Genomic DNA, 22,971 nt, shown 5'->3' with positions numbered 1-22,971 from the left:
CATAAGACTATCCACTAAATAGCATCAAAGATTAAGAAATTCCACTTACATAGTTTATCTCCATTCTTCAAGTAAGGAGAAACAGTGAATTAGTAACAAAATATCAAAAATAACAGGTTTTCACAGTCCAACACTGGGAAATTAAAATAGGGTGGGGGACCTATTTTTGTTTAACTAAAACTATGTTTTGTTATATAAATAGCTGAATTTAAAGACCTTCAAATGTTGATCGTCAGACAACCTACATTCTCTTTACTACTGCTGAAGAGTAAAAATCTGGAAGAGTCAACTGTAATTTGAATGGCCATTACTGCCTCATTTTCTGTCATGAGATCTGATATATAATTATGTGTTTAAATTCAAATGTCCCCCCATAGCAGTGCTTGTTAGTAACCGTTTCAGTCAGAATGTAGCTTACCTAACTGCCTCTACAATAAATTTTTATACAGACCATCTATAATCGCAGACCCTTATACCATATAGTACTTCATATTTTTACAAAAGCTTGGTTTTCTGCATGTTTCACTCATGTTTACAGAGATGACCAATAAAAATTTTTTATCTCTAAGGCTTGAAATTGTTTCAACTACCTATTAAAAAATCAGAATAGTTTCTCTTCTCCTATTGAATATGTTTTAGACAAATGTATTTTCTAAACTGTCTTCTGTCAAATATGCATAGACATTTTATACAGATAGCATGTATTAACTGAAGCAGAAGTTATATATATAATTTTTTGACAAAAAACGCAAAACAAAACAGTTTGCTTATGGCAAAGAACATGAATATAGATCAGTTCTTGTCATATCTTCTAAAACTGTTTGTAACAGTGTGTTGTAGTAGCTTCTCGTAAGCTCTACAACATTCAATGAATAGCATATTCTGCTAACAAGTCCATTTATTATTGTCTATTTCACATGTTACTTTTTAAAAATCAGATCTTCTTCTACCTTTATTCAAACTAATGTCTGTTTTTGGTAACTCATATCTGCACATCACTGATTGATTTACTCTGAAGTAATCTAGGCAAATACATATATTGGAAAAGATCAGGAGCCGATGAATCCAGCTATACTATGGTTAGGGGGTTGATATGGATTCACACCAAGAAGTTGGTCTATGCAATACTATACAGTAAACATATAATAATGCATTTTTGCCCATCTTTTTTTTCACTTACACATCCCAAAAATTCTGGGTAGGAACATGACATTTTTCACTTCCTGTACATGAAAGTACATGTTCTTTTCAGAATTCCCTTTTTACTAGGAAAAATTTGGGAAAATGTAGAGATGCTGGACCATCAGAAATGGTAAATAGGTTAATGATTCTCATACCTTTTTGTGTTACTGTGCAGTACACTTCTAGTGTGATCAAGCAGACTATAATGAGTCAAAAGGAACTTTCCTTTTGAATTTAATTACAGATGGTTTCAGCTCATGTTTGATTAAAGACACTTTATATCTTTCATTGTTATTTTAACATTTACACAGTGCTTTACATCTTCAAAGCACTTTGCTGACATTACCTTATTAGTTCTTGCAATGCTTAGATGCAATTTTCAGTGTGCTTTTTTATCACAGTCCCATTTTAATTGCTATTTAAAGCTACATTAATTATATTTATAATGGGCCATAAAAAGGAATGTTTAGTAGGAAAACCACTGTACCAACAATTTGTGTAGTACATTTCTTAAACTATAAAATATTTTTGTCCATGTGATACTTCAGATTTAGCCCAGTACTGAACTCTGCTAATGAGAGTTTCAGGCCTGTCCTCCCCTAGCACAGCATGATGTGAACTAGCATCAGTAAGAGAATGTCGGTGCTGTTCCTCTGTTTTCATTGCTGTCCTGGTGAGACTTCTCTTCCTGAGCTTGCTAGGTGAAACGGAAATCATTGCAAATACTATCACTGAGGTGTACGTGCTCAAATTTCACCCACTGAAGACAATGAGCAGCACAGGAGCCCTGTCTGGCACTCCCTGCTTCCTCCCAGGTTGCCTTCAGGAGCACATGTGCTGCCCGCTATCATGGGGGTACTCGAGGACAGTGCTTTTTCCCCATGAATGCCACAGTCGATTCTTGATGCCACAGTTAACTTTAGTGAGCTCATGTTTTTCTGGTAAGTTTGCTTCTCAACTTCAAAAGTGTCAAACAACGTTTCAGTCATTAGTTACTTGAACTTTTAGCTGTTACTGCTTTTTCTTTACATTTCTTCCCGTTATAAAACACACCCCAGAAAACATTGCAAGTTTCTTTAAATGTCTATTGCTAATAAGTATTTTTGCTAATCACAAAATTAGATTTGTAGATTCTTGTATTGCTGAAAGCTAAGTATAATCCAAATGCATCATCCAGACTGCATAGCAGCTTGGACCTGTCCCACCTATTTGATGTCTCTGAACAACAAATAAAAGATGGTTGTCACAAAATGGTGTCAAGTGACCCACAGCATTTAATGTTAGCTTGCAATGAAGACAATTCCTCGTTGTTGGTGACTATATAATTATGAATTCACAATTAAGCTTGATTTCATAGGTACTGATCATTTACAGCCACTGAAGTGAGAAATTGCTTAGAGCTCCTGAAATTTCGGTCACTGCTACATAACTGAGTTACATAACCTCCCTTAAAGGTGCATGGTGTACATTGGCATCTCTTGGCAATCCCTGCCCATAGTTACAGAAGAGTCACTCCTTTCTGTCACCTAGTAACTTTTCAATAGTCAACATCAACTCAACAGTTTCTGAGCTAGAGTTTGATTTCTCTGTGTGTGTGGAATACAGTACCTTTTTAAACGGTTGTTTAGGCTACAAAGAACTAAACAAGGACAACACCTTGTGGAAGTGTTTGAGCAGAAGAAAAATTGTAGTAGTATGTTCTGAACATAAAATGGAAATGGCTGAAGGTAAGATTACACCTGCAGGCAAATCAGGCCAACTCCTGGAAAAAATCTGGCATATGAACTTGCTAGCAAGAGATGTGCTTCTAAAAAGTGATCCGGATAATGAGGGTATACTGGAGTATGTGCTTAGATTGATCTCTTTAACAAAAGAGCTGAGCAGGTCTCTCAGTCAGCAGCTGGAGAATGTTACAGAAAGTATTCAAGACACCTGCCACTTGCTGAGTGCTCTCCATGACAAATACAAGGAATTGACTGCAATTCCAGGCAAGTATGGAGGGACTTACCTGCAAACAGAATGGACTGGGTATATTGGATGCTAAGTTCTGCTGTGTGATGATGCTGGGGGACCTTACTTTTCATTTGTTAGTATTTCAGTACTTGGTCATTCATTAGACCAAATTAATTCATATTTAAACAATTGTATCATGCTGGTTTTGAGTCTATTACATGAGATTCAGTATGAGATTCATAATTCTCACTATGTGAGAAAAAAAAATAAAAATAAAATTAACTAAACAGAATTGTTTCAAAGTTTTATGTATATTGTACTTTGGTGGGTTTATCTTGGCCAGACACCAGATGGCCACCCAGCAACTTACTCCCCTCCCTAACAGGACAGGGGGAGAAAATAAGATGGAAGAGCTCATGCGTCAATATAAAGACAGGGAAATCACATACCACTTACTGTCATGGGGAAAATGGACTCAGGGAAAAAATTAATTTATTGCAAATCAAAGTAAATTTGGATCATGAGTAACAAAGGCAAAAAATTAAAACACCACCTTTCCCCCACCCCTCTTTTTTTCCAAGCTGACCGTCACTCCTTCATTCCCAACCCCTCTACCTTCTCCCGCTCCCGAGGAGCGCAGGGGGACAGGGAATGGGGGGTAGCAGTCAGTCCATAACAGTTCCCCTCTGCCACTCCTTCTTCCTCACACTTTTCCATGCTCCACCGTGTGTCCTTCCCACAGCCTGGGCTCTCCATGGGTTGCAGTTCCTTCAGGGAATATCTACCTGCTCCAGCGTGGGGTCCTCCATCAGCTGCAGAGTGGATATCTGCTCCAGCCTTGGTCTCCCACAGGCTGCAAGGGAATCTCTGCTCCATGCCTGGAGTACCTCCCCTTCCTTCTTCTGCAGCCTTGGTGCTCGCAGGGCTGTTTCTCACACGTTTTTCTTCACTCCTCACTGTTCTCTGGTGTTCTTGCCCTTTCTTAAATATCTTTTCACAGAGGCAGCACCAGCTTCGCTGACGAGCTCCGATCAGCCCTGCAGTAGGTCTGTTGTGGAGCTGGCTGGAACCGGCTGTGTCCGGCACGGGGCAGCCCCGGCCTCTCCTCACGGAGGCCGCCCCTGCAGCCCCCCACTGCCACCACCTCGCCAAGTAAACCTAATGTGTATAGTCTACAGTCCTCTACACATAACAACAGAGTTTAAAAGATTACAATCAGAATAAGAAAGACTTTGCCATCTTAGTGCATAAGTAAACACATGGGATTTAATTTCTTGCATTTATAATAACGATGTGGTTATAATAACAGTGTTATTTATTGCAAGGACCAAATCCAGGTTGTATTCCTGTAAAAATGCAGGATCATTTTGTGACAAATGAAACAACTCTCTTTCCTCAGAAACAACATCTTAACAAACATTCATCAAAGAAAAGAAAATTAACATTTCTGCATTTCATAATGGTCTAACAGCATGATGCATAGACAGAGAAAGAGAGAGAGACTCCAGGCAGAAACCTTCAGCTATGCCTGCATTTATGAGTCTTTGTTATACAGGTTTATAAAGTGTCTGCAATAATAAAAGAACATCTTTGTAAAAAAAAGGACCTACTTCCAGGCTCCAAGATCAAGCTAACTTTGCCCTGTTGGCCTCATGGCCAATGTGATTTTTATTTTTTTTTTTTTAGTTTTCTAAGAACTCACTATCATTCTCCTTCCAAAAAGCTACTTTTCCTCATCTGACACTTTCCTATAAAACAGTCAGCAAAAAGGTTTGAAGACAGTTGCATATAAACTGCCACTGTATTCTAAAGCCCTGTTATCAAACACCAAAAAAGCACAGAAAGCAAAGTGTTAGAAAAGCAATGGTGGTGGTGGGGTAACACAAAAGAAGGCTTATTTTGAGGTTAATCTTGTAACAGAATACAAAAAGTGTCTTTTCATGCAACACGGTTGGGTAGTGTAAAGTTACAAGGCCGCGTCTTTGCTTGGCTTTAAGCACTGCAGTATTAGAAAAGTCACATTCACAGCATAGAAAAATGCTATTATTTTGAATGACACTGTTATCTTCAAATTTGATTTTAGGGAAGTTTAAAGAGCAGTATGATGTGTTTGGGTTTTTTTGTTTAAAGAATACAAAATTCAGGGAGGAAACAGGTTAATTTTGGTGGTTTTGCTGAAGCTTGAACTTCGCCTTACGGCTAGATTGGGAAGTGGTCTTTTACAATCTCCTATGCAAGCGAAGCTATTTTATTTCCAATTTGTTTGTTTTATTTCTCAGCCCTGTTAAATTATTTAGAAGTTCCTCTTCACTACTGTAAAAGTGCCCCTGGAAAAACAGCAGTACTTTAGAAGAAACTTATATTTTTCTTTGAACGACCAGTGGAAAAAAAGATATTAAAAATGTGTTTGCTTCTTCCCCCCCCCCCCCGATATAGTCAAAATCCAATAACAAGTCATTTGGGAACTGAGAAAATATTGCAAAGGAGTAATTTTTAGACTTGAGTTCAACAAGAAAAACACTTTTTTTCTGAACTACACTCTTTGTAGGTTTATATTAATCAGATGCAAATAGAGATGAAAGTGAAAGGCCTATTGAGATCATATAACATCACACATAGGTGTGTGATGATATTCTTACTCAATAGAATTATTTTCCAAGTTGAAAACCTTGAGATACTGATTTACCTCATATGATGTTATTGAAAAAAGTGAATGTAAGCCAGTGGTTTCCTGTAAGACTTGTATCAGCCCTTCCTATTGTCCTTCCCTTGTGTGTCTCTGTCCATTACAAGTGGACAGCACACCATACTGTGTTTCATTCTGTACAATTTTCTTATTTGTATTGACTTTCACTGGATTTAACCTGAAAAAAAAAGCATTCCAGGATCTCTTGCAGCAACCAGTAATAAGCAAGAAATTTTCCGAGAGGTTTGCAGTATACCTAACTAATGAAGACACAGTTCCAGTTATAGAGATTGATAGCATAAGGTGAGGGGAAAGCTGAAAGGAATACATCTGACATCCTTGGAGAAAATATCTGGAAGGATTTCTAAGAAAAGGTGTAAGATAAGAAAAATGAGGGATCATAAAATAAATAGGTTAAAGATAAAATCTTACATGAGTGGCACATAGTGATTGTGTGCTTTTTGTGCATCATTTTTCATGAAGTGTTTTTAGTTATATGCAAGAGCAACCTCCACCATTCCTGTAACTGGATGCTACAAACTGCTGAACTTCAGTATTGCACATGTGCTGGTGATTTTGTGTTATCCTCTATTCTCCATAGCAAAAATTCAAAGCTGCTAAGCATGTTTAATATTAAGCCAATGTATAACAGCTTTGTTAGAGACCCATTCGTCAGAATCTTGCGGGATTCAACTTTAGAAAATATATATAATTAATGTTTAGCTTTAAAGTTCCTCCCAAATTGATTTGACTATTATTTACCAATTCCATGCTTTAGATTGATTATCATTAAGAATTTAGCTAGTGTCTGATCTTAGAAAGGTGTTCATTACAGTTGCCACAGTAGTACTTTGACAAATACACAGTTGTACTTGGACAAGTACACAAATGTACTCATGCATATTCATTTCTTCAGAAATTGCCTCAAATTGAATAGCAGTAAATGCAAAAATATTAATTGGAAGCCAGGAAATACATTGTGCTTCACGTATTGAATGGCACTATGGAATTAGATGGAATTCATTAGGTATGTGTATAAGAGTTTTCACATTTTTGCCTAGCTTTCATAGCAAAATTCAATTGGTTACCTATTTTTTACCTCAGAGTACAATGGAATTATAGATTGTCTGCAGAAAGTAAAGGATTGTTTGATAAATACAGTCTCACACCTTCAAGAGGCAGAAAATAAACTTTGTGCTGCTAGCTGCAGACAAGATGATGATTCTCAGATCCAGACTGCTCAAAACGCTTCTAGAGAAACAGATGTTTGTTGTTCTGAAGGAGAAACAACAGAGTCTGTGCAAGCATCTTCTAGTCCCAGTCAGCAATCCCAAAGAACTCCTTCCCTGAACAAGATGGAAAGTCAGAATGTTAATCAAATCCAGCCAAGTGAAGCTAAAACTGTGGAAAAAGATGTTGCATCATCAGCTGAAAACATATGTGCTCAAGAACAGGATGTTAGCAGAGAACCTCCAATGAAAAAGGAAGATGGTGAACACAGACTACTTACAAAGTCTGTTACAGAGAAAAAAGATTGCAATGGAATGGATAAACCCCATGGAGGTAGCTCTGTTACTGAAAAGTCTCCAGAACTGGCTTTTCAAGATGCTCTTACGAGCAGTGGGGAAGGCACTCTATCTGGGACATTGAAAGACATTTACGGCAGAACTGTCGCAAATGTTTTTGGACAGGAAAAAAAGGCAGTAGTCGAATCTTTGAAAGGGGTAGAAAGTGAAGAACATAGACTGACAGAGCAAATGGAAGACAGTAAAATGGACACAAATCATGAGATTTGTAGGAATGACCTAATTACCTTCACATCTTCAGCACAAACATGTGATCTTACTGCTGTGAATCCTACTATGAATGATTCAGAAGAAGTACAAAAATCTAGGCACTGGATGAACAAAGAGTAAGCATGTATTCTTCTTTTTAGGAACAGATGTACATAAATATTGCTTATTAGCACATATATAAACCTCTGTGGGCCCAGAAATTCAATATGCATGTATTGAACAGCTGCTGGTCATGCACATAGTAGCAGTTTACCACTTAAGCATGCGCAATGAAGATCTTCCATTTGGTCTAAAGTAAACTGTAACTTTCTATTTGATTGCATAATTTTTTTTTATGCCAGAGAGGGACTGAGTCACAGCTAGTAAAGTCAATAATTCCCAAATTGTTGGAAATCAGTAGGAAAGGGCCCCAATTAGTCAGTTTTGTAATAATTTGTAAGCTGTTCTGAATAAGAATAATATTTTATATTCTTTTTCTCCAGATTTCTAGTGGAAGAGAGTGGTAAGAATGAACGTGAAGTAGCTTGTTTTATTAAAGCCCCTGCAACTGCTCTGGAGAATCTGAGGTGTAAGATAGTCAATGACACTAGTTCCTTGGTGGTGGATGATTCTGAGGAGCTGGTCAGCAATGTAATCAGTATTGAATGCTCTGATTATGAGAAAACAATCCCTTTCCCTATCAACATTGCAATCCCATTTACATCATGCTTCAGCGGAAATTATCGGGAGATTATGGTGAAGGTGACTGATGTGAACTTTCAGTCAAACTACTTAACTCCTATTTCTTTGGAGGGATACCACCAAGGAAACCATAAGGTTGGTAACCTCTCATCTAAGCACTGTAAAAACATCATTCCAGGTTCCCAGTTAAGCCTCTGTGGAGTTATACAAGTAAAGTTGTCATGTGGGGTTAAACTGAACTTTTCTTCCTACTTTTCCAAGAATTAATTCTATTTGAAACCTAGTATTTAACAAGGTCCTTTTTTCACTCATAATGTTAAGGCAAGTACTTGATCCCACGATACTAATGACTGAGTAATCGTTCATGATTTTTGTAAATAAGTGTAATACGTTGCATTATTTGATAAAAGTAAAAGCTTAAAGGGAATTATTTTGCATTCAGGTCACAGAGAAGTAACACAATGCTGTGTATGAGTCCAAACTCCATCTCAAAGAAACACAGGATGGTTATTTTTTATAACGCAGAATTGTATTGGGCCAGATTCATCGCCCAGTTTACAAGCTTATTTCATTTCACCCCAATCATACACTGGGATACTAATGACATCACATATGACTAGAGATAACCAGATAACTAGGCATCCAGGTGGCAATAATATTGAATTTATTTTCATTTCACACTTTGGTCTATAAATAATTTTGCCTTTCCAAAATACTAATCCGTTGCAGAACACAGTTTCCTTTCCCTCCGATGTACTCTAACCCCACATTCTCTTTATGCAGGAAACCTTTGCGGAAGTGAAAATTTATCAGCTGGGTGTTTTTTCTGTGTTGTCATGCTTAAAGAAAGAAACATTTACTGTTCCAAAGGTAGGACTCTCACAAAAGCTGAGTGTGGATTCTAGAATCTCTTTCTGTTACCATCCAGAAACATTCAGTTCTCCAGCACCTATCCAGTTAAAGGTGAGCTTGAAATATGCAATACTTATTCCATAAGTCTGTTATCTGATCAGTTCTGAAGCAAGGATGCCAATAATGTTAAAGGGCAACCTGTTCTGTTATTAGAAGTCTATGAAAAGTGGTTGCAGTTCCACATCCTGTATATACAGCAAATGGTTTCCTGTAAACTCTGTTAAAACCAAATATTTCATATTGTCAGTAGTCAGCAACATCTCTAGTTAAAAAGAACCATCTATCTTTCTTTGATATACTTCAGAAACAACTACAGTTGTTTCCAATAATGACATAAGCACCAACTCCAAACTTCAACTGCTTGGCCCAGTGTTTAAGTTAATGGAACAATTTTTCTCACCTGACTTTGGCATTTGTACTAGGCAGTGCAACAGAAGGTTTTGTCACCTCTTAGTCTTAGGCTGAGAATAATCTCAAAATTTGCTTCGGTTATAATGTGTTTCTCCCTTCCCCCATAAAACCATTGATTCTGAGGTACAGAGAAGCTAAAATTAACAGTGAAAAAAATACAGATTTGAAAAATCTTAGAAAATTGTCAAAATCTAAGGGAGCTCAGGGGCTTCAAAACTTGAACTGAAAACAGGAACAAACCAATCAAAATATTTTAGTCAGTAAAGGTTCCGGTTTTTGATTACTTTCAAGCACCTGGTTGTGCATTGTATAAAGTGCTGATACATTGGTAGGGTTGTTCCTGGGTTATAGAGAGGAGCCTAAAGCTTCTGTGATAGTCTGATTCAATTCCAAAAGATAAATCAATTTGTAAAAAACAGGCATGTAAGAGAAGATTTATTCATTTACAAATTAATTGTACAATTGCTTTCCATATTTAGATTCAGCCAATTGAACCATCATTGGTTTCGACATTGAAAGCAAGACACGATATGTACCACTCGGTGGTATCTACTAGTGCACTGGTTTACATCCAGCATCCTTCAGCCCAACCATTTAACAGCTCAGTCAATATTACTCTACCCTGTCCTCCAAACCCAGAAAAAAAAAGGCAAGGAGATGAGACAGAACATGCAAGAGCCATTAGTGCTACAGTAAAGAGGGTTGCTACGGCATACCATCCTCGGTAAGAACAACTTCACTACAAATTCAGCATTTTCAAAACATCAAATTGAATTAATTTTAGCAATTACTGATTAATAATTTTTTTTATAAAAAAGGCGTTAGTTTTTTAATACAGTCTGCTATACTTTAAAACATTGTTAGAAACACTAGAGCAAATCACCACAGTTCTCATGCTATAGCTTCACCAGGAAAATTCGTATAACATTTGATGTATAATCTTTAAATATGCTGACCACTATATTTCTAGCAGAAGTCAGGGTGAAAAATGTGGGGGGGGATTTCGGTAAGAAGTGTTCAGCCATTTTGACCAAAGCCAAACATTGAACATAGATCCTGTGATCATTATTTTATCAGTTGGTGGTTTGGCTACCCTGGCCTTTGAATTTTCTGGTCTCTACTTCTACACATTCTAATGGCTACCTGACTCAAAATTTATGACACAATGGTTTGGAGTAGATCATTTTTGTGGTAACTGCCACACTAGACAAAGGTCCACATTTTTCCAAAGCACTAACTACAAAATTTCTGAAACTTAGACATTTTGGAACATCTTAAAAAAGCATTAAAACATGGGGCCTCCTAAAAAAATCTCTAAATTTTAGTTGTTAACTGGCAGTTCAATAAAATTTATCCATGATGCATATGAGGATATGGATAAAACTTTTTGGTGGAAAAAAAGGCCAAAGCTAACCTCATCTGTTTTGATAGTCAGCAAAATAAATGGTGTTTTTACCATCTCATGCAGGAAAAAAATCAAACTGAACTTACCATTTGATTGTTGTCCATCCAGTTCTGCTGTCATAGGCAACTGCAGGTTCAGAAAGGCTTACTGGGATTTCTTGGTAGGGACTAGCTGAGGACAAGAGTCAGCTCTGAAGTACTTCTACTTTAGGTCATTACAGAGTTAGCTTATTCCTTTTTCAAAATTCATCTACATGCCAAGATTATGATTGTCTTGAAGATAAGCAAGGTACAGATGGAGAAGGCAGACAATATTCTAGCTTTCCATTTCTGAACTTGTTTTAAAGAGCTCTACACTCACACTGGTCTCCTAGACTAGACATCCATCTTTATCACAAACTTCAGATTTGGGAAGGGTGCCCATGTCAGTTTATAGGAGATTCAAATTTCATTTTCTCTACCAGAAGCATTCAATTGTGTGGCAGTACCCTTGTGGCATCTGTCTGTTCTTAATACCAGTCTAAATGGCAGTTTAGATTCTCAGTCAAAGCACATTCATGAAAAGACCATGGCTTGATTGCTTATTTCTATACAAATTCCTTAAAAAATGATGCCAACTTTTTCCTGTATTTGCACATAGGCTGAGGCTGTATGCTTGGGAAATGCTTAGGCTGTCTTGAGTATTTTCTTTTTTGGATTGTACATAGGGTGTGCATTTGTGGTGAATGGGTTATTCACATCCACTTTTAAAAAACTGATAAGAAGAGGTGTGTGTGAGAGGAGAGTTATGGGCTTCTGCAAAAAAACCCCTCATGTTTCATTCATTAGAATAAATTAGCCAGAGCATGTTGTATCACAGTTGTTTGATTCTGAGTGTGATATCAAAGTAATCACCTGATTTGAAGAGAAAGTGCTTTTATTTTCTCTGTTGAAAGAGATAATGGATAGCAGTCATGTCTTACTTTCTAAATTCCTTTGTGCTTAGCAAGTAGTATTTGCTCTGGAATAAAAGGTGGGTTGTTTGGTGTTTTTTTCAGATATCAACCTCTAGAGAATCTAAATCTTGATGAATGACTCAAAAACAATCCGTAATAATTACTGTGCAAAATATTACATGATAGATTAAACTAGATTAATTTAGATAGAAACCTTTCTTTTTGCTTTTTTTCCTCTTTCTGGAGAATTGGAAAAAAAAAACCAAAACAACTCTCTTAACAATTATATCACTTACGTACTTCAGAGTATAGTTCCAGATGTAGATTTTCAGCAAGGTGGGAAAAACACGTGTAGTCATCAGGGAAAACAGAAGGGAAAGCAGAGCTACAAATACAAGCTTAATCTTTCTACAGGATCTATTTTTCATTATTTTTTTTCCTATAATTCCTTGGCTTTCCAGGGCTGTGAGTGCTTCTGTGAGAAAAAATGGGGAGAATCTCAGTGATACTTTGAAATTATTAGGTCACAGAAACAAAGAAGAGGGGTGGAAGGTGTTTGATGATGTTGCTATCCGGAATGCACGGAATGGGCTTGTATCATTTGAACTAAATGAGCATTTAGAAAGGTAATGTATGAATAATTTAATAAAATCTTATTTACTAAAATATTTACTTCCAAGTATATAGATCAATGGAAATTAGTAGCATTCAGAAGTCATCCGCTATTAATTATTAACTTGCCAGCATCTCTGCCTTCCACTTTGCAGTATAAGATCATTTCGATTTGTTACTCATAATTACAGAAAATATAAATTTGTTTAAATATTTTTTCATCTACAGAGTGTACACGATATAATATGTAAGAAACTTGAAACAAGAAATGCAGATATTAATCTTAATTTGAAAATGTTATTTAGCTCTCTAACTACTAAACGATAATATTTTTTGGAATTTCTCATTAGGAAATACTCTCTTACTTTCACCTACAATTTGTATGTATTTGAATTCATAGATACAGAGTCAATATACTCTGCACTACAGAAACAGGCAAATTTCTACCCTTTCATGTGTTGGAAACAAGAATGAAAAGGAGATAGCAAAAGGTCCATTGGAGACTGAGCGCTGTATTATTTTGCATAATAAATTGTTAGCAGTTGATGACATGATTTAAGATAGAGCTATTTATCTTCTTGCCTCTTTTTTTAATACAGCTTTGTCATCATTCGCCTTTCGTTCTTCTTGGAAAACACGTATCTTCTCCTTTTTGCTCAGGCTCTAGAAGAAGCTCTTTGTAGCACAATGGCTAATGTGATACTGTATCGGAAAAGAGAAAACCCATATAACATAGTAGTTTTGCTATCTGCATCCAAAGAATTGACCTGCAAACTTCAAAATCTCCATGAGGAGGGCTACTTTGGTCCCCCAGAACCTACGCAGCAGTTCCCATTAAGAGAAGGAGAGCAGATTCATTTTAGATTTAGAGGCAATATTTTTGCTTCGGGTAAGGTAATTAATTCATGCTTCTGGATGAACATTATCAATCACCTCAGCTATTCAGAAATACTGTATGTGAACACTAGCAGACTGTGGTTAGTCATAGCACATTTACTTATTTCAGTGTTTTATTTCTTGTAAATGATAGGCGCATGGAACTATATGGGAAACTGCTCCAACTGGAAAATAAAATGTGCTAGTTGAACAAGATCTTGAGCAACCTTCTTTAGGTGACCATGCTTTGAGCAGGGGGGTTAGACAAGGTGATCTTCAGAGACCTCCTCCAACCTCTGCCATTCTGTAAAACATGGTCCCTCGGAAACATTTATTTTAGCTTTTATTTCAAAAGGGCAGAATTCCATCAATGGCTTTTTACTATAAAGAACATTTGATAGGAATTAAACAGATTGCAAACAAAAAGAAACAGTCTGCTATTTTACCTGTGTAAATTCACTTAAAGTGAGCAAGATTAAACACAGAAAGCCAGGGCAAAATGTTGCTTTTTGTGAGTTGCACTATGAATTGAGGTGATGAGAGAGAGTTACACTGTTTTCATCAGCAGCCTTGAAAATTCCATGCAGTGGCTGCCACTGTTCGGAGATTTGCTTAAAGGGAAAAGAGATAAGAACCCTCAGTAAAGTTTTCACCCAGAATTAAGTATAGGCTCTTCTGTCAGTTTTGGAAAGAACATATAGATATATATTTGGTCCTCTGGACATTTTGTACATAAACTGTTACACTGAAAGCTCCATTTACCCTAAAGAAAGGATTATTCTTCAAAAAGAGAAGTCTCTAGCCCCCAAGGAATGCCTGCTCATATATGCAAAGGATAGTGTATATAGATGCATCAAATAAAATGGAATTACAAATCCTAAAAATGGAGGCACCTACCTCTCTGCCTCCATTAATTTTGTTGTTACAGATAGACAGATATCCATCCCGATTAACCAGAAAGCGTATATTTATAATTCCATTCACAACACTTTTGTTTTTATTTCTGTCTGTGTTATGTACTTTATCCTCTTCCATGTTCCTTACTTTTCAACTTGTAGCACAGCCTTCATCACTTATTCCTTATGCCAACGATTCAGGGGCTCAGACAGCTGGCAGGAGTGTTTGAACCTCAGATGTTCAATATAAAGTAGTAATAATGATAACGAACAACCGAATGGTATGTGATTAGCTCTATTTGACTCACCCTAATGAATTCTTTTAGATGCCACACATCTAAATACAGTGTAAAAAAAAAAAAAATTTTTTTTTTTTTTTTTTTTGGTGTGGACTGCAGAGAATGGGAAAGATTTTGGAAAAGCCTACAGGCTGATTTTTCATTCACAAAGAAAACCCAGGCTGGACCTCCAAATTAAAGAAGTGGATGAGTTCGGTAACCACAGTTCACCTCATTACAAAGGAACAGCAGTGTTTTATAAAATTACCAGAGAGATGATAACCAAAAACTGGGAACAACCATTGCCATATGGTGAATATCAACACCAGTCTCCACTGTGTAAATTAGCCCTAACGTTACCAAAGGTGGGTTTCTCACTTGATAATGTTAGAGATCTTTCCCTTTTCCCCTTACCACATATTTATTAGGCAAAAGGATCTTGGTATGATTTTTGCTTTACAGATACACACAGGAACCACTGATGGAGCAGTTCTGATCCATCAGCAATGTACAAACACCCTCAGAATTTCTCTTAGCAGGTGGGAGGGACCCTCATCCAAACACAAGCATGGAAAAAAATGTTTAGCAGGAGTTTTTCACCCATTTGCTCTCCCCAAATGGTATGTCCCTGAGAAATTATTACTAAAGTTTCAGTTATATACTTGTATCCTTGTCTTGGGAGTGCAGAATTGCAAATTGTAGGGGCATTAAAATGGTTCATGTAACCTATCTTTCTCCTATCACCTGATTCTCCTATTATGCCTGATAAGCCTCTGCAATACAGCCATGTGGGCAACTATCTTCATCTCTGGCGAAAGTTATTGCTACATAAATTAATCTTTAATATTCCTGCAATGAAATCTCATTGTAATCTTTTCAAAGAGCCTAGGTGTCAGTACCCTATATTGTACAAAAAGCTGCCACTAGACTACTGCTATCAAATTTTCATACATTTTCATATCAAAATATGTACAGTAACACTTGGTCTAAATCTCTGGTGACAAGCAGTAGCGTCTGTCTCTTTTTGAATTTAATTGACTTCACTCTTCCTTAAGCTATCACCTGCAAATATATCTTTTATTTCATAAGCATATTTCTTGATTTCTCTCTCATCTTCATTCTCCCAAGTAAAAATTAAGAACAGTTAACTGCAGGAGATTTTGAGAGATCTCTTTTAGTGACAATCTCCATATAAAATGTAAGTTTTCTTTTGAGAATCAGATGCTTTCAAGCACTTTGCTGTTCCACAGGGCTAGCATTCCATGTGCAGTATTCACAGAGAGGGAAACACACACTCTTGAGGTCCAGTGGGATGATTAAAAAAAAGATAAAAAAATAAAAATCTGTGGCACACCCTAGGCATCTGTTAGTTTTCTTCCATCCACCTGCCTAGCTTCCATCCCATTGTTCCACTTTATTTAATCTTATTGGGTAATAAGAACAAGATTTAAAGGATTGAACTGCATTTGTATTAAACCACAAAGGTAATTATCAAGTGGCTTAGATTTGGGTTGGCATATATGGTCTTCTGCTATACATATTAGTCCTTAAATGTTCTGGTCAGACTTTTCAAAACAAATATTTCTGACTACCTCTTTTCTCCTACTAAATTTAAGTTTCGTCTTTCCCAGAGTGGCTGAGATCTTGAAGTCTGGTCAGTCTGTGTAAGTGTGTAAGAATATATATGTGGGTAGACAGTAGCACCCAAGCAGCCTAATCATTAAAATGGAAATAAACAGAGGAACTGTATAACATGATCATTGCTGGTAAATTAGAAATTAGAAATGAAGTCAAACCTCAGGAATTGTGATAGCCTTTGGGAATATTTTCTCTATGTCTATTTTTTGAGTAATGGCTCTACTTTCAACTGAATCGGTTCAAGCTCAGAGGACCCAAGTTTGATGCATGAAAAGTCTGCTTAGAGAAGGCAAAGTTATCACTTCAGAAAATCAGTGTTGCAGCACCTTGCAAATAATTTTTCTTTTGTTTCTGGTAAATATATTTTAAGAGGTGTATTTCAAAGCAGTCAGAATCTTCATTAAATGCAAATATTAAGCCAAAAAAGGGATCAAAATGCTCAAAAACTTTATATTGATAACTTTTCCATTACATGATTTGTATTTTCTGTCTTACACAGAATGAAATACCAATCTATAGAATGAAAAACAGCATCAAAATAACATCTTCCCTTATGTTGTAAGTCATCTTAGTACACAAAATGTTACACTTTGCTATAGTTGGTGAACCATCCTACTTTTTGATCTATCCTCCATCCATTCAGTGTAATAATTTAAAACTGATAATGCCTAAAGTCAGTTTTTTTAATAGAGAAGAAATATTCCTTAATAATTTAGCTAGTTCAGTTATCTTTTTGAAGAAATATAAAACATCAATGAAGCTGATCATTTGACTTTAGTGAATAATTAGTAAATTAAATACAACATACCTTCCTGTTGATATAAAAATACACAAGGCAAATGGGAATTTCACCCACACCGCTATCTAGTGGTACGTAACATCCATTAACACGAAGTTATAACGTTGTTCACTCTTTTGCTCTTCATACCTTCTTCCAGTCAAGTAAATCTTGAATTCCACACTAAACAAACTCACAGAAATTTTAAGAACAAAAAATATTCTCTTTTGGCTTGTTTGCTGGCTGAAAGATAGGAATAAAAGGAGTTGGAAAAAGCAGCTCATTTTCTCAAGGGAAGATGATTACTAATAATGTCCTGCATAGGTCCATGCTAACATATTCATCAGAAACTTTTGAATAATTAAGTGAAAAGTCTGATGACAGTACAAAATACTTAGAGCACTAAAGTTGTCTGTGAAGAATCACAGAATATGATGATACTGAGCGACTAGAAAATAAACTAGATAAATTAGATGTCAATAAGTGTTTAGCTGGGGTGGAAGAACATATCTAATTTTATGCTGATAGACTCTAAATTACCTATCACCACTCAAAAAAAAAAAAATAATTGGTCATTTTGCTCTCTGAAAACTTCCAGAGCATTCAGCAGCAAATAAAAAGGTAAGCAGAATGTTCCCGGTTATTAGAGAGCAAAACTTAAAACAAGATTATGCCATATATCTATGAGGCATCCACATCATGACTGCAGTCTGCAGTTCTGGTCACAGAACTCAGAGGATTTGGAAGAAGAGGAAAGAAAGAAGGTGATCAGAAACATAGAGTGGTTCTAGGTAGAGAGACATGGATGACAATACTTCAGGCAGTTTCAACAGAAGTTGAAATATTGTATACACTTACGAATATTATGGAGGAAGTGAAAAAGGAATGATTATATCCCCTTTCAGAGGATATAAGAACAATGATATTGGTAAGTGGCACGTGTAACAAGTAATACAAAAGAACATACTTTATACATGCAAAAGTAATCAAAAGGTGAACTCATTTTCACAGGATATTTGCTGCAGTTAAAAATGTGTTTGAGCTAGAAAAGGAATTGACTGGAAGAGACAGAACCATATATTAAACATAATGATCCAGATGCAATTAAATGCCAGAGCAATGAAAAGGAAATTCTAATTACTTACCATATCTTACCATGTGTTCTAAAATTATTAACAGTGATGAAAACACTGACAGGAAAAATTAACATAAGAACTTATATCCTGGTTTTACTGTCCATGATCTGAGCAACATATTTGAATCAGATATATCTTCACATTTAGGTGGGCTTTCTAATAAATAAAAGAAATAGAACGAAATAGTTAAAATCGGATGAAAAAAGACAGTTAGGGAGAAATTTAATGCACTAATTATATAAACAACTACATCAGCCATCTGTCAAATGCAACTGTTATTTACCACTTCATTAAAGTACAAGTCTTGTGTTAATGTTCACATAATATGAACCGAGATTGGCACTGTCCATAATTAGTCGTATGCTGATGCTATTAATATATATTGCCAAAGCACCTAGAACTATCTGACCGCATTTGTGTGTGTAGACATACACTCAACTTACAAATTTTTCTAGTTTCTATCATATGTATACTACTACAATACAGCAATTAAGCTGCCACAGATCTCGCAAGCATATCAAAACATAATGCTCAGTGTTCATATCTGACCTATTGATAATGCTGGGTTGTTCATAGCATTGCTCACACTAACACACCTGCTTACAGAATTCCAGTTGTCACAGTAAGGCTCTCATGTCTTGGTTGTGAACTAGTTGACTCTAAGTTGCAGCGTTGTTGATGGACTTCTCACTTGCTCTCAGTATGCTGGGGGAGTCTTTCATGGTTTGGGAATAAAATCTCCCAAACAGCAGTAAATGCAGGGCAAGAACAGCAAAAACTATTTACATTTCTGCTACTTTGTTAATGTCTTAAGTTTACTTTAACCATGTTAAGGGATTAGTTTTAATACACATGAGATCACAAACACTCAGTGTTGCCAGTAACAATAGAAATTTTCTCACCAAAATGAAATGAAGTTTGGGGTTTTTCTTTTTTTTTTTTTTTTCCCCAGGTGATAAAGTTAGAACCACCCACAATGCCTGGTTTTGGTTGTGACAAAGGCAGATGGAATCTTTTTAAGGCAACAATTCTGACTACATTTTCACTTATTTCTGTAAAATTCCTTCATAAATTTCTCTTGAATTGTGGAGACAAGACAGTAACTATATAGATTATAAGCCATTTTTATATGTATGTGCCCACACTATCCACTCTCTTACAAATATATTTCTGACAGTGGTCAAAGCAGCAGTTGTTTACTTTGTATGCAATCACTCACATCAGTTTTTAGTTTAAACATGCTACACTTGTACAGATGTAAGCTGGTCTTCACTAACAATTCCTATTTATGGAGCTTTCATTTCCTCAGCATTAGAAAACACTGGTTGGTCAAACCTGTTATTTTCAACACAAGTTAAATACAGTGGGTTATGTCCTGATGTCAAGTATGTGTGTGCATATCAGTAATATTTCTACTGATTTCAAAGCAGTTGTATTTACATGAAACTGGGCTAAAGAGTTTAAAAGGTTAATTTCTCCTTTTCTGTCTGTCCTGTTTGATATGCTACTAGAGTCTGGTCATGTCTGAGAGGTCCATTTGACAGAGCACTTTAGTCTTACTGGCTGAAATCAGAACGCTTTGCAAAAAGAGATGGTTGTAATACATACAAGCATTATCAAATTACTGTTCTGCTGGAGTTTTATGTCTAATGACTGTCTAACAGCAAAAGAGCATGTGATCCTCTGCTTCAGAAAGGCAGTTGCTTAGCTAATTGAAGGGCCTTCCAGACTAGAAAACTGCTTTGACCGCTAAGAGTATTTTACTTACGCTGTCAACCAGAACAGTGGGACCACATGCCAGTGCAGCTGAACCGTGGGTGAATTTAGCGCTTCACCACAGATATTTAATCTTTAAAGGCAGTTTTAATGTTTTAGATCTAATGCATTGTATATTATTACACTATTTCTAGACAGTACTCATTTTCAATTCTTACCATTTTTACTACTATTTTAACATTAAGTAGCATAAAGTGGTTCAGATTAAAGTCAATGCATGGGTAATTGAGTTCATCTACAATAACTTTGAAAATCTCATACAGACCTTTGAGGTGCTAAATTCTCATTAATGAATGAAAATAAGTTTAAATAGAAATGCATAATTAAACGAAGCCAAAGAAAGCTGAGACTTGGAAGAAAAACAATGCCCCCTTCTGGAAGAGCTTTATATTCCCTTTATTCTGAGGGCTTTTTTTTAGCCATGATAAGCTACTTTCACACTAGGGCACGTCCAGTGACAGAATTGCTGTAGAAGCATGCAGGACAAGCAGATTCAGATCTCAAGATGAGTACAGCACAGGATGGTTTTGCACTGCCAAGCAGTGCATACTGTGTGTATCCTGTGCACACTGAAACCCTCTAACAAGATGACTGAGTACAGGCCTGATGAAAATGTGTTTAATTCACAGGTGAATAGGTAACAGTTATGATTATATTGACCTTTTGGATGGGTAGCTCAGTACATATGAAACACTCCAAATATTGAACAATATATAAAGCCTGTATTATAAGAGTATTTGAGATAAGCTCAGCAAGGCTCTGGCTCAATATGCCCAGCAGGAAAAGGAGCATAATTTATCCAGTCAGAGTTTCATGCTCTTAATTCACAAATGGAAAACAGAAGCTCAATGAATAAACCTGGAGCAAGTCTCACAGGGAAAGCTGTGCATAAAGAGTCAGGTAATACAACTGAATGTGTGTGACAAAAGCAATATGGGCACTAAAAGAGGACAATTACAGCTTTTAACAAAAAAAGAGCTGAACTTCACTTGATACAAATTAATCTCTTCTTGTGGTCAGTGCTTATGTAAGTAATTTTTTGTTCTATATGGAGTAGGAAACCACAGTAAAGCCCACAAGACTTTACTCTTTCTCAGTCATAGGGAAAATGGACATAGTATTTTTTTCTTTCTCTGCAGTGTTCAGAGGAAGAAAGAGGGAGAACTCTGTACTTTCTAATGGAACTTGTCTTTTGAATTCTGATGATTTTTAGTGATTTATAATTAAAAGTTGAACTATGTAAAATGAACAGTACATACATACATACAATAGTTCAAACACAATATGATTTTTAGACCTAACAACAGCTACTGCATATCTAGACACTGTTATTTTCCTTGAAACAGTATGGTATGTACACAGTTGTAATAACACAGAGACAGCAAGGCAAAGTTAATGCAGTATTCAAAATTAAAATCCATTTCATGTACGAAGGTTCCATACTGATTTTCTATACACCAGTCATGACATAATGCTACTGATGAAACATTTGCAAAATTGCATAAGTTATAAACTTCTTAATAAGATGCAATAAACATCCATTTGGTGTAAAAAGACTTAGTTTCATTACTTTAATAGCTGTATACTGATTTATACCTGCCGATGGTATTAACTGGTTTTCAATAATGACACAAATCCTCTATGCAGGTAGAACCAATCTTAAATGCTGATTTACTGCAATCCACTCCCATATCCTGTACCTCATCCCTTACTCATTCAGTCATTTCTCTTTCCTCAACACATTTTCTTTGATAGCATGAAAAGTTGATCAACCGTCCACGAAGCACAAAAAGAATTTCTTCTGATTCACTGGGTAAGAACACATACACAATATATTAATATCAATATAAATAATAGTTATATTTGCTATTTACTTTTTTTAAATGCCAAGATTTGTTTCAGCTGTAACTGACATTTTAAAATGCCATATTTAGGAACCAGAGTAGTTAATGTGTTAAAAGATTCTTAAAAGATATTCATAGACAAAAAAAAAGTGATCTGTTTACCAAGAAATGCAAAAGCTCTGGTAAGATAATGTTGTGGTGGGGTGCATGAACAGCATATAATTTTCTGTATAAGGAGATTCAGTTTGTACTGGAAAGCTGCAGTATAACTGATGTATCAGTTATAAGAAATGCCCAAACCCTTTTATTTTATTGCTAGCTTTCCCCATGCAGTTCCATAAGTTATAGATCATCTGCTCTTGATTAAATTCACTTCATGTCATGGTGCAGTTACCAAAAATTGCCTTAGAAATAAGAAGTGATGATTTTTCTGTTAAAGTGAAAAATAAACCATATTTAGTTGGGGAGTTCACCCACTGAGCCTCCAACTTTAGAAAGCTTTTCAAAGGAAAGATTTACATAGCAGAAGAATAATGCTCTTAATTTACTAATTTTTGCCCTTCAGAGGCCCTGTGGGACAACTTGCTATATTGGCTTGCAGAAGAGCTTGCAGAAGATAATACATCATTGCTTGCTTTATGCTTACCTGTTCGGCGGAGTGTACTTCAGCTTGTTAGACTGAAGTGCCCTGATAATTTAACACACCAGATCTATGAGCTGCTTTGCTGCTGGAAAAAGACCCTTCCAAGGTCAGCTGATAAACAGCAGCTCCTGTCTCGCTATTTGCGGAAGAGTGGCAGAAGTGATCTTTCAGAAGAACTTCGTTTTAAGTGGCAAAATAAAGTGTTCACTTGACAGAATCACTGGCAACTAACAGCCCAATTTCTCTTTCTTGTTGAAAGGTGTGAATATTTCCGTGTTATCTTTGGATGAACAAGTGACAGGGATACCAGTCAGGGATCAGAGTGCTCATTTATTTGTTACTTTGCAACCTCTTTTCTGAAGCAAAGTATAATAGCAATGCCCTCGCTTGCTGAAAGTGAACATTTCTTCTGTGGAAAAGTGAGATATTGAAAATATAGGTATGAAGAATTACAGACTGGTCTGCATAGGTTTCTAAGGACTTAAATTGTTTGTACATACCGTACTCACTTGACATAGAATCATATTTCTACAT

At 36.2% G+C, this 22,971-nt stretch overlaps 1 protein-coding gene across 1 annotated transcript; it reads left to right on the top strand.

The window, feature by feature from the left end:
* Positions 1-2,899: 2,899 nt before the first annotated feature.
* On the top strand, positions 2,900-22,671 carry DTHD1 (death domain containing 1). Its single transcript, XM_052781018.1, is given in 11 exon segments — positions 2,900-3,210; positions 6,883-6,911; positions 6,914-7,733; positions 8,100-8,433; positions 9,082-9,261; positions 10,101-10,345; positions 12,422-12,586; positions 13,172-13,461; positions 14,743-14,987; positions 21,706-21,763; positions 22,360-22,671. Coding segments are annotated over 11 exon segments (2,967 nt in total). The 3' UTR covers positions 22,650-22,671.
* Positions 22,672-22,971: the final 300 nt, after the last annotated feature.

This window comes from Harpia harpyja, chromosome 2 (genome assembly GCF_026419915.1).
Source record: "Harpia harpyja isolate bHarHar1 chromosome 2, bHarHar1 primary haplotype, whole genome shotgun sequence".
Lineage (NCBI taxonomy): Eukaryota > Metazoa > Chordata > Aves > Accipitriformes > Accipitridae > Harpia > Harpia harpyja.
This window is presented reverse-complemented; position numbering and strand designations above follow the sequence as displayed.